Source organism: Gorilla gorilla, chromosome 2 (assembly GCF_029281585.2).
Source record: "Gorilla gorilla gorilla isolate KB3781 chromosome 2, NHGRI_mGorGor1-v2.1_pri, whole genome shotgun sequence".
In the NCBI taxonomy this organism is placed as follows: domain Eukaryota; kingdom Metazoa; phylum Chordata; class Mammalia; order Primates; family Hominidae; genus Gorilla; species Gorilla gorilla.
Window position 1 is genome coordinate 54551295 of NC_086017.1, and position 16985 is coordinate 54568279.

The window sequence follows — 16985 nt, forward strand, 5'->3', positions numbered from 1 at the left end:
CAGGCTCTTGGGTGCGCGCCTCGCCTGAGTGTCTCATCCCTGCTTGGGATGCGCCCCTCCCTGAGGCTCACTTAGAGCTTCCAACAGCACAATCCTCCTAAGCGCTTCTGCCCCATCCCTGGTCGGGGGCGACATTGGACACCCATCGAGAGGAAAGCACCTCCGAGATTCCTAGAGAGGCCGGCTTGGCGACTTGGGGAGCCGGAAGCCCATCCCGAGGCACTTCCTGTCCGGTCATTGTTCTTGTGCCGGTAGAAGCTGAAGTCCCGGTCAGCCAGCCTCTTGCTGCAGAGCCGGTGAACTCAGGTCGGGCTTCTCAGCTGCGCACAGTGAGTGGGGTCGGAGGGGATGGGCACGAACGTCAAGGGAGAAAAAGGGGCTCTCCTAGGGGCCATGGCCCTAGGAGCGGCCCCTGCGTCCTTTCCCCGGGGACACCAGCCTTGTCTGTCGGGGTGCGGGGGGCAGTGAGTTCCCCACCGCCTCGGAATCCCGGCTGCTGCCCACCTGGGGCCTGGTCCGGGAGAGGATGGACACAGACCGGCCAAGGGGCCAGATAGGTCCCAGGGACAGGGCCGCGAGGAGCCTATACGTGGAGAGAATGGATTGCCACGTTTGGAAATAGAGAAAGGACATTGAAAGGGAGCCTTTGATAGAGGGCCCTGTGCCGTCTGGGACCGGAGGTCCGTCAGAATCTGATCAGAAGTCTGATGAGAGTACTCACTGTAAGGCAGTCTTATACACAAGGTGGAACTAGTCTTAAGGACCTTCATACCAGATTGAATTCGGATAGTGATGGAAAGAATAGTCCTCCAGAATTAAGGTTTGTCACAGGAATGAAAGTATTGCATTACTTAATAAATTCAGTGTATACAGTAAGTGGCCAGTAAGTTGACATGGGGAAAAGAATATGATCACTTCAATAGCAGCAACAGGGGATTGAATAAGATTTCGCACCCTTTTCCAATAAAACATTCAAAGGGGGTTAGAAAGAAAAATTTCAGTCTCTTCATAAGCAATCAAACTAGTAAGGTTATTTTGCTCACAGGTTAAAAACAAAAACCCTGCTGGCTTAGCTGTGATAAAGGGTTACTGTCAATTAGTGGGGGTGTGAATTGGCATGGTGCTTTTGGAAAGCGATTTGACAGTACGTATCAACCAGCAAATCCTTGAACCAGTAATTCTCTGATTATTCTAAAGGAATAATTCAGCCAAAAAAAAAATATTTACAAAGAAAAACTTTTAAATATTAATAAAATGGAAATATAAACTTTTACTAAATAAATGGTTCATAAATAGAATATGATTAAGTAAATGATAATATAGCCACAATTTAGAATACTATGCCAGAATGAGGTACTTCTACATGTGTTGTATTGAAAGATTGTTAAGACTATTGTGAAATATGGAAATTGAGTTTAAAAACAATGCAGGTTGCTGAACAGTATATAACTGTGATGATCTAAAGTATGTTTTTGAAAAATAAGCAATATGTGTGAAGGTGTACATATAAGTATGTAAATGCAGAGAAAATGGGTTAGGACTCCCATCTAAACTGATAAGTACTTTGTGTGTGTGTGTGTAGTGTGTGTAGGTTATATATTTAATTCTATATATTTCTGTATTACTTGATCCTTTTTCAATGAGAGTGAAGATTTATCAACACCATAGGTTATTGTGTAGCATTTAAAATAAGCATGAAGAATGGCAACATGAAAGTAATCTTTTTTTAAATCTTAAGTGTAATATTTTATCTCACAGGACATTTGGAAGCTATGGACAATGTAAAAATCAAATTAAAAAAATGAAAAGAACCTTAAAACTACCTGTAATTACACCATCCAGAGTTAACTACCCACTGCTAACACGTTGGTATAAAGACTCCCAGTCTTTTTCTTGGGATCCTTTTGTTCACATTATTTTGTATCCTTGGCAATAAAAAATCTTTTTGTTGTAAAATCCTTTTTTTAAAAATGCTATGATGATAATTGTGAAAATATGTATCCCCATAGTCAAAAACAAGAATTTGTAAAATCATAATTATTAGTAGTATGGTTGGAGATTTTCCTTTGAAAGAAATATCTTAAATCTTAAAATGTATAGTGGTTATCTCTTTGGAGGTAGACCGAGATGATTTTTCTTAATCATTTGCTGCTTTTAAGTTTTTACAATAAAAGTAAGTTAACTTTTAATCAGGAAAAAATCAATAAACATTATATAAAGCTGTTTGCAATGTGGTTATTATGGGAAGATATTACATATTTACAGTCCAACCCCTTCATCCTATGAGGGAGGAATAGAGGATTCCATGTCCTACATTGGCCCCTGGCCAGGCGCTGGTGAAATTTGCCGGTGTGGCATCCGGCAGATTTGCTAAGAGGCATCCAGCAAATCTCTCCTTGGTGCTAACAGTGTTTTCTGATTTCTCAGTAGGCAGTACTCATCTTGGCCCTGGGAAGAAACTCAAGAAGAAGCTTTTGAAACATAAAGCTTAGATGGGGTTTGACCTCTGCTGGGCAGCTCCCAGCTATAGAAGTTCCCCTGCTGAGCAGAGAAGATGACTGCAGAATTGAGAGAAGCCATGGCCCTAGCCCCATGGGGCCCAGTGAAGGTGAAAAAGGAGGAGGAAGAAGAAGAAAACTTCCCAGGTCAGGCATCCAGCCAACAAGTGCACTCCGAGAACATCAAAGTCTGGGCCCCAGTGCAGGGTCTTCAGACAGGCCTTGATGGATCAGAAGAGGAAGAAAAGGTAAACAGGGGCCTGAGAGGAAGAGGGGAGGAGATACTTGAAGACCTCAAGTAGTTTAAGAGGGGACTCTGCCCCTCTACTTCCACACCTGGAGTCTTATTTCTTGGGTACGATTCTAGCTTCCAGTCTTTTGTAATAGGATAGAAACATTCCCTTCTGATTGATGTGACATTCAGTACTTTCTGTAAACCAGTGGTTCTCAAATTTTGCTACACAGAACATGGAGAGCTTTTTATAAAATCTTGATGTCCATACTGTATTCTATTCCTATTAAATCGGAATCCGTGGTCCAGGCACAGTGGCTCACACCTGTAATCCCAGCACTTTGGAGGCCAAGGCGGGAGGATCACTTGAGGTCAGGAGTCCAAGACCAGCCTGAGCAACATTGCATACTTCGTGTTTTGCAATGCAGAAATACAAAAAATTAGCTTGGCATGGTGGCACGTGCCTGTAGTCTCAACTACTTGGGAGGCTGAGGTGGGAGGACTGATTGAGCCTTGGAGGCACAGGTTGCAGTGAGCCGAATTCATGCCACTGCACTCTAGCCTGGGCAATAGAGTGAGACCCTGCCTCAAAAAAAAAAAAAAAAAAAAAAAAAGAATCTAAGGGTGGGACCTGGGTATCCATGTTTTTTAAAACTCTTCAGGTAATTTCAGTCAGGTTTTGACAATGCTAACCAGAGCTTCTAAAACTTTAATGTGCATAGGAATCACCTAGGGGTTCTTGTTAAAACAGTTAAAGTTCAGATTCTGATTGAGGATGTCTGGGGGTGGTCTGAGATTCTGTGTTGTTTGTTTGTTTGTTTTGCAAGCTTCCAGGTGATGCAGATACTGCTGCTGATCTTTGCACCACACTTTGATTCATGAGGCTGTACACTGTGCTGTCCTTAATGTTTCAAACACACCCCTTACCAATACTAGTCAAATGAGGGCAGAGGTTCCCCCAGAGCCTTTCTGTAATAATATCATCAAAACCTTGCTGCTTTGATCTTTAGATCCCACAAAAGTTCACTCTGAAAATTCTTCCCGTATGCTCTCTCCTCTTATCATGTACTCACTGGTAAGCTAGGTTTAGATTCTGGAGTGAGCAGTGAGGTGCAATCAAAGTAATAAGGAAGAAAGTAGCTAGCTTGTTTCTCTGCCCAACTCACCCTGGGGGTTGGAGGAGACTCTGGCTTCCTTTTCTGTTTTTAAAAATTGTTCTATGGCCTCCAGGAATAGATAATTATGTTCTCATTCTCAAAATTGTAACCACACTACCCCCTACCACCAGTTCCCTCTTAAACATGTGCCTGCTTGTCTCTAGGGTCAGAACATATCCTGGGATATGGCGGTAGTCCTGAAAGCAACTCAGGAGGCACCTGCTGCTTCAACCCTTGGCAGCTACTCATTACCAGGGACTCTGGCCAAGAGTGAGATACTGGAGACTCATGGGACCATGAACTTTCTAGGTATGGTTCAGTTCCCTGATTCTGAATCTGACCATTGGGGTTTCTCAAAATCTTTTCAGAGACTGGTGGGCATCCAGTCTCCTAGGTTGACCAACAGAGTACTGAGGTATTGAAAGTGTCAAGGAAAGCTGGAAAGAGGAATGCTGAAATGCCTGTGCATTTGTCATGGGAAGTGGCTTATTTTGCACACAGGCTCAAGACACTAGACAAACATAGGTGTTGTGCTGAAACCTGATCAACACCAATATGGTACCAGGTTCAAGAGGCTGAAGAGGAGACCCAGAGCCAGCAAACAACATAGAATTTTACTAGATGTTTATGTACAGGGTAGACAGTCTAGAGGCAGTGGACTGGGCACGGGAGAACCACATGGCCCAGTGGCACAGGCTGGACAGGAGAGCTGCAACTGCTTGCAAAAGACATGCGGTTTATGTCGCATTTTCACTTAACACCCTCCCCCTAATGACCTCCACCTGGCAGCCTTAATTTAACCCAAAACAAGGGGCCTCAATCCCCTTTAAGGCCCGCATTCCACTGAAAGGGGTGGGGAATGGATGAGGAATGGATCTCCAGGTTGGCCACTTCTGGATTCCTTTGCTTGGAACTCCAAACTATATTCAGGTGTGTCTGCCATACAGGATCATTCTCAGGGTATGCTTAAGGTGTTGCCATCAGGTGTATTTACCATACAATAGGTGAATTCCAAACTCACTTTTTAGTGATATTTATTGTTCAATGAGTTTCATCTCTGTGCACACATGTAGGTACATGTCCTCTTTATACACTTTTTAGTTAGCATAGGTTGGTGAGCCTGCAAGAGATGCTAGCCGAGGTAGGAACAGTCAACTTTTGTGGTGATTTTGAGCAAATGCCCTGGAGATGTTCTGTTTTCATAGATCTTTGTGCAAATTATAGAGGATTTTGAGCAGCTGTGTCAACCATAATGATGTTCAAAACTAGGTCTTCGTGAAGGGTACTGATGGCTTATCAATTTGTTCTCTCTAAGCTAGGACTAGAGAAAGGGTAGTATGTTCTAAAGATCTCACTGGCAGTGGCAGAAGCTTGCTTGTGGAGGAGTGACATATAAGTGAGGGTCAAGAATGCAGTAGCCATGAGTCCTGTGTTTCAAAGCACTTACTGGCTGATTGCCAAGCCCTATTCTTTTTATGAGTCTGCCAGATATTGAATATTTTGAATCCACTCTCCTCCCTAACCAGTTCCTCAGGCATCTGGGGACCAAGTCACTTTCTTAAACCAGTGCTATGGGGAAGACAAGGATCTCCACCTAGATTTTCTTGTCTCATATTTAATTATTCCCAAACTCTTAGCAGCTTCTGTTCCCCACTTTCTGCTTTCTGTTCCATTCTCTCTGGTGCATTCGCCTGCATGTCACTTATTTTCTGTCTCTGAGCTTTATCAGCCATTCATAGTCTTAACCCCAACAGCTGAACCTCATCAGGAATGGGCTCCCTTTTCCTACTTTGCCTCTTACCTCAAGACCATGTTCATACCCAAGACTTAGTATTTTGTGCTGCCAGCTATTTCCATGGCGATGGCAGGAACACTGCCAACACTATTTCCATGGCGATGTCAGCAGGCGATGGTGGGAACACTGAGCTCTACGTGTGAGAGATATCTGAGTGGGGTTGCTGCCCTGCCTGTAATAACTCTGTGACCTTGAGTAAGTCCCTTCTCTCTCTGGACCTCCATTTCCTGTTCTACAAATTGGGTGTGTTCATTAAGTACAGGATTTGTTGGCGGCCTCCTTCCTATGTGTCAGGCAGTGTGATAGGTGCTGGAGATACAGAAATGAATAAGACACAACCTTGCTCTTTTTTTAGCTGAAGGAGAACAGTTTCATCTTCATGATGAAATTGTATAATATAAATGAAAGTGCTTTGGAAATTGTGATGTGTTACTGGGTTTTTAACGTTTGAGCAAGTTTTAACTGTAGTTTTCATATTTTAATTAATGTTGAATTTATTAAAGTTTATTCATTTAAAAACCAATTTTTAAGCCATTAAGCATAACTTTTTACTTCATCCATACATCTAGAAATATTTGTATAAAAGTGAGAACATTTGTATTTTTTCTTTAACTTATGTTCAGTTAAGCTTCAAATTTTACAGATTAAATTTTTTAAACATTTTGGCCGGGCGCAGTGGCTCAAGCCTGTAATCCTAGCACTTTGGGAGGCGGAGGCGGGTGAATCATCTGATATCAGGAGTTCGAGACCAGCCTGGCCAACATGGTGAAACCCTGTCTCTACTAAAAATTCAAAAATTAGCCAGGCATGGTGGTGCGTGCCTATAGTCCCAGCTACTTGGGAAGCTGAAGCAGGAGAATCGCTTGAACCCGGGAGACAGAGGTTGCAGTGAGCCAAGATTGCACCACTGCACTCCAGCCTGGGCAATAGAGCAAGACTCTGTCTAAAAAAATAAATTAATTAAAAATTTTAAACATTTAATTCTACCTGCTTATCAAATTTCTTTATATAAAACATAATTACAAATTTGATATCTTCAGTTCTTTAAAACATTCCAAACACCTAACTGGGCAGACTTACAAATCTTGTAAATAAAATCTTGATAAACACAGCTGTTATAAATCTAATGAATTGGACTTATAAATTTAGTAAATCAAATTACCCTTCTTATCTCAGAATACAGTCACCATCTAAGGTGGCAGGCTTATGTAGCATTTCAGGTATCTTAAAAAAAAAAAAAGAGTGAAAGAAGAGTATTGATTTCAAAACTATGGCTATGCCTGTGTTCTAGTTGGTCACAAATTAGTTTTTGTTTTAGTTTTTCATTATTTCTGTACTTAATTTAATTTCTCTAGAGCTACAGTAATCCTACATGTTTTTTAAAAAAAGGAAAAATACCATTTCAAATAAGCCAAGGTTATATGCCCGGATTATTTGCTGATTAATCTTTTTACCCAAAGAAATTTGAACTTGACTACACCAGATGGACCCTAATTCTCTTTTCTTAGGCACTTGCCGAGACCCCAGGTCTTACTTTACTCAGTAATGAATCACTTGCATGAAAACGTTCTAGGCTACAGTTGCACCTGGTTTTGTAATGGTTTTGACATGAGACATTATTCAGATAGAAGGAATTGTTTCTGTTATTGGCTCTAATCAGTTTAGTAGTTCCCACTGATCTTCATTTTTCATGCCCAACATTCTAAATCTCCCAGTAAGGAGGGTAGGAGTGAAGGTCAGGGAGACAGTGCAGCTATGAACTAAAGTTTTCATGGGCTCTGTTTCTGTTGGAGAGATGCCCAGCTGCGGTATGGGAGGCCCAGGTGTTAGTGATGGGGAGTTAAAGCAAAAGAGGAGGTGAAAAGAATCAAGGGAGGAGACGTTGGATTGGAGGAGAATAAAGTGGGATGTAGGTGATAAAGTAACAGTAGAGAACACAAAGAGAAGCAAGCAGTCAGCAAAAGAAAAACAGAAGAGGCATGAAACTGTATATGGAAAAATTCAAAATATTTCACACAAAAAATTAAAAAACAGGAGAGGAGAGAGATGAAGAGTCAGTAGGGGGTCGAGATAGCAGGAAAAAATAAGCAGCAGCAGAAGAAAAGATATAAAAGCAAGTAAACTACAGAGAGAAAAACAGAACATTTTTAAAAAGAGGGAGCTAGCAGAACAGTAGGAATAGAAATAACCAGAAAAAGTTTAGCATTTCAGATTTTTTTTTTTTTTTTTTGAGATGAGTTTCTCTCTGCTGCCCAGGCTGGAGTGCAGTGGCACGATTTCGGCTAACTGCAACCTCCGCCTCCTGGGTTCAATTGATTCTTATGCCTCAGCCTCCAGAGCAGCTGGGATTACAGGTGCCTGCCACAACACCCACCTATTTTTTTTGTATTTTTCCTAGAGACGGGGTTTCACCATGTTGGCCAGGCTGGTCTCGAACTCCTGACCTTAGGTGATCCACCCGTTTCAGCCTCCCAAAGTGCTGGGATTACATGAGCCACTGCACCCGGCCTTTTTTTTTTTTTTTCTTTGAGAAAGAGTCTTGCTTTGTCTGGCCCAGGCTGGAGTGCAAGTGCAGTGGTGCAGTCTCAGCTCAGTACAGCCTCCACCTCCCAAGTTCAAGTGATTCTCCTGTCTCAGCCTCCCAAGTAGCTGGGACTACAGGCATGCACCACCACACCTGGCTAATTTTGTATTTTTAGTAGAGATGGGGTTTCACCATGTTGGCCAGGCCTGAGGTCAAACTCCTGACCTAAGGTGATCTGCCTGCCTCAGCCTCCCGAAGTGCTAGGATTACAGGCATCAGCCACTGTGCCTGGCCAGCATTTCAGATATTTATTGTTTGTCATATCTGGGGCTCTACTGTATCCAGCACTTGGGCATTTCTTTCCTCTGACACTGCTCATCTTGTCTGAATGATTGTGATAGAATTTCAGATTATCATAGTCTTAACCAGGCAATCAAACCAGGCTGTTTTCCTGCCCCCAATATTGTTTTGTACCACCCCAACATCCTTGTCCCACCCACTCATATCATTGGTTGGATGGTCATCCTGTAGGATATTTCCCTCTCATGGGTGGTAGTCTCTCCCCTGCGCAGTAGCAGCAGTTATAACCTGAAGCTCACAGCACCACTGCTTATTTCTGAGCTGACATCACCAGTGGGAATACCTCCCTCCTCTACAGGCTTGCCACCCATTCCTGTTACCCTTTATTTCACTTGCCTTATTTCTTGAGCTTGGTTTAATTGACAAACACTTGTTAAGGGTTCACTGTGCCAAAACTGGGTTACATGGGTGCACATTTCAAGGTCAAGGAAAGTGAGGGTGCAGAGGAGACAAACATAAAGAACTATGATGTTACTGATAGCAGGACCCCTTTTTGACACCATTAGGTTCTGAAGCAATGTAAAGCATCCAGAGACTAATCAGTGTCATAAAGCTTCAGGGTGTTTTGATGTTCTCATGATATTTTCTGGCATTGTGGAGCAGGCTATGCCATAACTCAACAAGGTCAGCTTTCCTTGACACAATGCTAAGCTGTTCCCCTGACACAAGGGTAAGAGTTTGCCATGTACAGTTTCTTTTTTAATTCTCCTAGTGTAGCTGTCTATCACCATAGCAGCTCCCCTCCCCTAAGCGTTCATCTTTCCTTCTGGCCCCTCACAACATCATCAGTCAGCCTGAAAGTTGCTGCACACATTCAGAACACTGATTGTATTCCAGGCAATATCTGAGTAGTTGACATAGAGTAACTCCATTAATCTACTCACGGCCTTATGAGGTAGATACTATTAGTATCCCTGTTTTAGAGATTGGGAAACTGAGGCACACAGGAGTTAAGTAGCCCAAAGTCATGGAGCTAGTTAGTGTCAGAGCAGAGATTTGAAACGAGGCAGTCTAGCTCTAGAATCCGTGTTCTTAACCTGTATGCTGCAGGACCTCGCAGTGTTTCATATGCTTTTGGCTGCTGTGGCTTTCTTGGCAGCCAGTGTTACCCTTTCTGTCCATGTTTATCCTTTCTTTGATATCCAGCATCCTCAGACACAGAAACCTCAGTTGCTAGATCTTTGTTTACAGGTAGCAAATCACCCTAATTAACTGGTGGGTTGCAAGCAAATCCACACTAAGTAGCTAAGGTAAGAAGGCAAGCCTAGGGAGAGGCTTGTGTCCTTCATAACTGGTCTTTGTTGCAAGGGCAGTCATCATACAGCCAGCAGGAGCGCTGTCTGGAGATTGGCCCTCCCTGGCATGAGGCAGCGGGCAGCGGGGTTAAGTGTCTAATGGAGGCAAGTGGAAGTGCTGGAAAGACCATGAGTCAGTGGGTTCTGCCGTAGGTAGAGGGGAGGGCAAAGCCCCAGCTGAAGAACCTAGAGAGGAGAGGTAACATGTGATGGGATTCTCTTCTTTGATGAAGCCATTTTGTGGAGGTGCTGAAATCACATACTTCCTTTTATGACTTGATGATCCTATTCTTTTTCTAGGGCAGAGAAAGCTAACATTTGTATTTTCTGTTTCTTGGTTCAGGTGCTGAAACCAAGAACCTACAGTTACTGGTTCCAAAAACTGAGATATGTGAGGAAGCTGAAAAACCCCTCATCATATCAGAAAGAATCCAGAAAGCTGATCCTCAAGGACCTGAGTTAGGAGAAGCTTGTGAAAAGGGAAACATGTTAAAGAGGCAGAGAATAAAGAGGGAAAAGAAAGATTTCGGACAACTGATAGTGAATGACTGTCACTTACCTGAAAGCTTCAAAGAAGAGGAAAACCAGAAATGTAAGAAATCTGGAGGAAAATACAGCCTTAATTCTGGCGCTGTTAAAAATCCCAAAACCCAGCTTGGACAAAAGCCTTTTACATGTAGCGTGTGTGGGAAAGGATTTAGTCAGAGTGCAAACCTCGTTGTGCATCAGCGAATCCACACTGGAGAGAAACCCTTTGAATGTCATGAGTGTGGGAAGGCCTTCATTCAGAGTGCAAACCTCGTTGTGCATCAGAGAATCCACACTGGACAGAAACCTTATGTTTGCTCAAAATGTGGGAAAGCCTTCACTCAGAGTTCAAATCTGACTGTACATCAAAAAATCCACTCCTTAGAAAAAACTTTTAAGTGCAATGAATGTGAGAAAGCCTTTAGTTACAGCTCACAACTTGCTCGGCACCAGAAAGTCCACATTACAGAAAAATGCTATGAATGTAATGAATGTGGGAAAACATTTACTAGGAGCTCAAACCTCATTGTCCACCAGAGGATCCACACTGGGGAGAAGCCCTTTGCCTGTAACGACTGTGGCAAAGCCTTTACCCAGAGTGCAAATCTTATTGTACATCAGCGAAGCCATACTGGTGAGAAGCCATATGAGTGTAAAGAGTGTGGGAAAGCCTTTAGTTGTTTTTCACACCTTATTGTGCACCAGAGAATTCACACTGCAGAGAAACCTTACGACTGCAGCGAATGTGGGAAAGCCTTCAGTCAGCTCTCTTGCCTTATTGTCCACCAGAGAATTCACAGTGGAGATCTTCCTTACGTGTGTAATGAATGTGGGAAGGCCTTCACATGTAGCTCATACCTACTTATTCATCAGAGAATTCATAATGGAGAAAAACCTTACACATGTAATGAGTGTGGGAAGGCCTTCAGACAGAGGTCGAGCCTCACCGTGCACCAGAGAACCCACACTGGGGAGAAGCCCTATGAATGTGAGAAGTGTGGTGCAGCTTTCATTTCCAACTCACACCTCATGCGACACCATAGAACCCATCTTGTTGAATAACAAGGAAGAGGAAGACCTCCAGCATTGGTCATAACCTTCTGCCTCCCTAATGAGACACCTCTTTGCTGTTTTCTTCCTCCTCTATAAAAGTGAGGGCTGTGTCCTTAAAAGTTAGAGTTTTCAGGAATGCAGCACAAGACACAAGAAAAGCATTTCAGAGGCTAATTTAAAACAAAAAGTAAGCACCTAAAGGCAAGGACTTTGTTTTAACTGTACCTTAAGCGGTCATGTTCTCTGAAGTGGAATGTGGCTTTCCTAGGAATGGGTCATACAAAGCTAAGTGGTAATGATGCTATTTGGGGAAAGGTCTTTTTTGCTTAATTTTTTTTTTTAAACTCTGATGATTGCTTGAGCAACAGGCAGGTTATCTGCCTGGTTGAATTCTGGTTGAACCGTGTATTCTAATATTTCTGGTTAAGTGGTGACTAGGTAAGGAAACCACTTGGGGTAGCAGTTCAACAATTCACTTACGAATGTTTATAAGCTTTCCATTTCCTAGGTAATTTTTTAAAAGCCAGTCAAAACAAAAACTTTACTGAAAATGGACAGAAATAGGAAATGGACTTTTTCCTTACTGTCTATACCTCCTGAACCTTGGTATTGTAAAGATCTGGGGACCTCTGGGTCTGTTCTGACCATTCCCTAGTCTCCATGGCCAAGCACTCAAGGATTGATGGACACCACACACCAGCTATATTCATTTGCCAAGATCAACAGCTCCTTCTCCAAACAACTCAAGCCCCCAATTCCCATCGCATTCCATTTGGGTGAGATGCAACTAACAGCCCCTTCCTGGATAAAGGAGTTAAAGAATAAAGCTTGCCTAGAGGCATGCCCCAGTTGTCTCTGCTGTCATTCTGCTCAAGTCCAGCCAGGGGTCTCAGTTTGGGTTTCATTCTCAGATTCTGGATGGTGTTTAGAAGAAATAGTGGAGCTCTTCTCATTCTGAGAAGACCAAAGAGGGAAAGTGATGGGAGAGGGGAGGTGGAAGTAAGATTCCTAAGGTCTTAATTTGATTTTTTGAGAAATTCAGAGGTATTGGAATTTGAAAACTTTTAGAAGGATGAAGAAACTGGCCAAGGTAAGATATCTTTGTTACCATTCAGCCTTTACTCCTGGAAAAATGATTTATAAAACTATGCAATAGGTAGAGTTATGTAATAATATTGCCTTGTATTTATATAGAACTTTCATTCTTTGTTGTGTACCCTTATGTATTGATCATGATACCTGGCACGTATCTCACGCTTTCACATAGATCACCTACCTTAGTCCTTACAACACTGAAACAGGTGGTTGCCCATTTACCTGAGAATGGTCATTTAGTGCAAGGCCAAGTAACAAGTGACAGCTTATATCCAAGTCCAGGTCCTGAATCTAGATTCTCTGTTCTGCCATGCCACTTGCCAAACACCTGTAATCCCCATGCAGACCTGTGGGAGAGACAAAGAAAGGGGTGTGTAGTCCCATTTTTCAGGTGAGGAAGCTGATGTGACAGATTTTTGGAGTGTGCCTTAGGCACTGTGACCAGAAATCAGCAAACCTAAGACTAGAATTTGGGTCTCCTGATTTCTTGCTCTGTCCCTCCATGCTGTTCCAATGCCTCAGGGCATGCAAGAGCATTTATCATAAATGCTGAGCCTGATGCAGCTCTCATGCAGAAGTCCCATGCATTTATTATCACATTTCTGCAAGACTAAATATTAATCACATAGTGTTTTCTAGTTTACAGAGCACTTTTTTTGTGTGTTAGTTTTGTTTTGTTTTTGAGATGGAGTCTTAGGCTGGAGTGCAGTGGCACAATCTTGGCTCACTGCAACCTCTGCCTCCCAGGTTCAAGTAATTCTCTTACCTCAGTCTCCCGAGTAGCTGGGACTACAGGTGCGTGCCACCACGCCTGGCCAATTTTTTTTTTTTTTTTTTTTTTTTGAGACAGAGCCTTGCTCTGTTGCCCAGGCTGGAGTGCAGTGGCACGATCTTGGCTCACTGCAACCTCCGCCTCCCGGGTTCAAGTGATTCTGCTGCCTCGACCTCCTGAGTAGCTGAAATTACAGGTGCACGCCACCACCCCCAGCTGATTTTTGTATTTTTAGTAGCAGTGGGGTTGGTCAGGCTGCTCTTGAACTCCTGACCTCGTGATCCACCTGCCTTGGCCTCCCAAAATGCTGGGATTACAGGAGTAAGCCACTGCGCCCAGCCTTTTTTGTATTTTTAGTAGAGACGAGGTTGCACTATGTTGGCCAGGCTGGTCTCAAACTCCTGACCTCAGGCGATCCACCTGCCTCGGCTTCCCAGAGTGTCAGGAATACAGGCATGAGCCACCATGCCTGGCCTACAGTGCACTTTCACATACAGAAGGCATACACAAGAAAGCTTATTAATTTCCTTTTTCCTCCCTCCTCTAGTTTTTTTTCCAAAACATATGCAACTTACTTTCCCAGTTTCACTCTAAATCATAGAGACACAAATACAAGAAATCAAAAGGATTCAAAAGTAGGATCAAATACTCATGCCCTCACCAATCCTAACAGTGACTGTTCCAGTCTCCCTGACGGAATGGAGAGACCCAAATAAACCACCCCCTGTCTCTGCTGAGAGTAGGAATAAGTTAGTTTTTTCCCCCTGCCTTATCAGGAAGCTGAGAATATCAGGAGAGCAGGTCTGAAGATTTGAGATAACTCTGTGACCTTGACCCACCAAAAGACAGAAACTACTTTGCTTAAAGAATACCTGCCGGGATTTATGACCATTAAGACAGTTAAACCATTCTACTATCACATATGTTTATCCTCATAGTATTCAGTTATGGATGATTGTGATTTTCACTCATAGGTAGTTCAGAAAAGCTACGCAGGGGATTATGATGCAAAACTAGGTGTGAGATTCACTGACCCAACCTTGCAGTAAGCAGTGGTTTTAAACCTTGGCTTCATGTTAGAATCACATTGGGCACTTTTTTAAAATCTCCATTTCTAGACCTCTGTATTTTTTAAAACTCTGGAGGGGATTACAATGGCAAGCAAAGGTTATGAGCCACTGTAGCAAAAAGTAAAGGCTGTAGGCCAAGAATGTGTGTGATCAAAGGTGGAGGGGGTGGGGGTGCTCCCGTGTAAGGATCTGTACGTGCAAAGCATTCTATGTATTTTTAGCAGAACAGGACACTTACTTTACACTAGCTGAACTAGGTGTCCATCAGTGCCTCTGCCAACCATTGGATGTTAGAGGATTCTGCCACCTAGCTTATTTTATTTGTATTTAAGTGAATATACCAAACATTTATATGAGCAAACCAAGTTTTACATAACATGCTTTTGGTATGTATTATGACTTTTTACATTTCTACTTGGATTTCCTCTTCAGATCTCAGTTTCCACAAATCTGCATCCAGGTTCAGGGCCTCTGATTCTGCACAAATCATGTGAGCCAAGTGGATTGATTACTAGACAGATCAGATCCTTCCCCAGCTAATAACTCTGCCTCCTGATTCCAGTCCTCAAAATAAATTGCAGCCTGCCATTTTCTTTATGTTTTATAAGGGAGGAGTGACCACCTTTCGTCAGTTTGCTTAGTTTCCTATTCTTTGGGCTCATCTCCCATCTTTTTTGGGTAGTCTTGCTAGGAGTGGTTAGGAACTCTGAAGCCCCATTTTCCCAAGTTGCTGAGAGCTATCAGACTTTTAGCTGTCAGGCTAAGAGCTCTGTTGCAGGCCTAGTGATTGGCATTAAGAGTAGGGCCAGGAAATCTGTCCTCATCCTCAAATGAGACCAACAGATATGTATTAAGTGGAGCACAGTGATGCAAAACTGATGGCGAAATCACATACAGTACTCTGGGAGCACAGGAGAAAGACTTCAATCCCTAACACGAAGTTACACACTCAAACACAGCCATAAATTCCACCAGGCTTAGGAAGAGGTGTCTTTGGACAAAGCTAATTGTTCATCTGCTCTGTATCCCCTCCCTGTCTCAGGTAGTTGTCCCTCTCCCACATCTGTCACCTCTCCACTTGCTCATCCATTGTAGGTACTGCAACCTTTCTGGGGCTGCAGCCCCTTTGGGAATCCTGGGGAGATTGTGGATCCTCTTCCCCTAAGAAGTGTACGTTGCAGATTAAATCTTGTGCTTACTTGGAGGTTATGCAGGCTTCCTGAAGACAATACATACATTTAGGGCCTAAAGTTGAATCTGGGGATGTATTACATAATCACCAGTGACTTTTTTTTTTTTAAATGAGGTTAGGTTACAGAATCACTAAGAATGTTGCCCAGACATTCTTTAAACCTTTAAAATTTGTTTTTCTCTTAGATTCCTTCCCTTATCAAATGACATTATTCCCACCACCTGGGGCATGCAGATTGAATGTCCAGAAGCTATTTCTGCCTTCCTAAGCATCATTCATTACAAAAACATTTTGTGTTCCCTTGTGGTGAACGTCATGCTAGATTCTGGACTGCCAAAGCAAACTTGGTCCACTATCCCTGTTGTCATGTCTGTTATGGGAAAAATATCAGGATCCCTAACGTGATTTACTGAGCTCTTCATAATCTCTTTCCAGCCTCATCTCTTCACTCTCAGGCACCTTTTACTGCAGCCTAGAGGCACGTGCTTGCTCTTCTCTGTGCCTTTGCTCACACTTTTCTCAGTGCCTATAATACCTCATCACTACTTCCCACTCAGTCCCCTTCTACTTTTGCAAGCTTAGTTTCTCTTTATATTTGGTTCAAGTTCCATCTCTGGGAAACCCCTGACTGCGTTATGGTTAAAGGCGTATTCAGAAGTATATTTATTAATACGCATATACAAGTGCATGATATGCTATGTGTCCAGAGATTTACCTTTTTGCTTTAAAGTGAAAAAGTCTGGATTAAAAATTGTGTATATAATACAGTTCTCATATACTGTTGCTTTTATATATACTATATACTATTTAAAAGTATATAGATAAATTACCTGAAGGAAAAAAGAAAATATTATAAGTGGTTAAATGACTTACAGCCATACTGACAGTTAATTCCAGGCTTACATTCAAACCCATATACTCTGGATAATAGGATTATGGGTTACTAAGAGGGGTTTTGTTTGTTTGTTTTAGCAATTTCTATATTTCTATAAGGAGCAAGAATTTTATAAAAATAATAAATTATTATATTTACATATCTAGTTTATTATATTAACTATAAACCATATCTCAATTCTCCATTTTGTGGTATGTTGGAGGGACCCTTCCCTTCCTTGCCCTTTCCCTTTTCCACATCGTTGTCTCTTACATTGTCAAGTCTGATAATTCTTAAATTCTATTCTGTAACCAGTTAGGATTTTATGGTTTGTTTGATTGATTTCAAAAGCTGAAAATAAACAGCATGAACATTATTACGACCATGTGAATATTGTTGATTGCAGATCTTAGCTTACTGTGTTTATATTTCCTTTTGGGATCAGCTTTTTGTTTTTATGGAAGTTTCTAGTTGCCTTTCCTTTTACCTTGTACTGGTTGCTTTCCACACACTTGCAGTCATTTTCAAATTCTCCATTCA

At 42.3% G+C, this 16985-nt stretch overlaps 2 protein-coding genes across 5 annotated transcripts in view; one reads left to right on the top strand and one right to left on the bottom strand.

Annotated features, from left to right (window-relative positions):
- Window positions 1-16985, bottom strand: part of LOC115934057 (zinc finger protein 239) — a 54119-nt gene that overhangs the window by 11236 nt on the left and 25898 nt on the right. The window contains exon 2 of the transcript XR_008678642.1: window positions 12760-12884. The gene's annotated coding sequence lies outside the window, so the exon portion shown is untranslated. The remainder of the gene's footprint in view (window positions 1-12759; window positions 12885-16985) is intronic.
- ZNF35 (zinc finger protein 35) lies at window positions 65-12290 on the top strand. Of its 4 annotated transcripts, none has more exons than XM_055383636.2 (4): window positions 65-820; window positions 2428-2746; window positions 4052-4196; window positions 10205-12290. In XM_055383636.2, exons 2-4 carry the CDS (start codon window positions 2555-2557, stop codon window positions 11449-11451), a joined length of 1584 nt encoding a protein of 527 aa, XP_055239611.2. In that variant the 5' UTR covers window positions 65-820; window positions 2428-2554; the 3' UTR covers window positions 11452-12290. The 4 variants fall into 4 exon arrangements, with proteins under 4 accessions (XP_055239611.2, XP_004034013.2, XP_018879593.2 ...); XM_004033965.5 differs by having other exon boundaries at window positions 65-329; XM_019024048.4 differs by having other exon boundaries at window positions 65-329; window positions 2431-2746.

Excerpts from the sequence above, each read along its gene's own strand:
- ZNF35 (XM_055383636.2), top strand. The coding sequence starts at position 2,555 with ATGACTGCAGAATTGAGAGAAGCCATGGCCCTAGCCCCATGGGGCCCA. Across the intron at positions 2,747-4,051 it reads GATCAGAAGAGGAAGAAAAG|GGTCAGAACATATCCTGGGA; the intron begins GTAAACAGGGGC and ends GCTTGTCTCTAG. Across the intron at positions 4,197-10,204 it reads TGGGACCATGAACTTTCTAG|GTGCTGAAACCAAGAACCTA; the intron begins GTATGGTTCAGT and ends TTCTTGGTTCAG.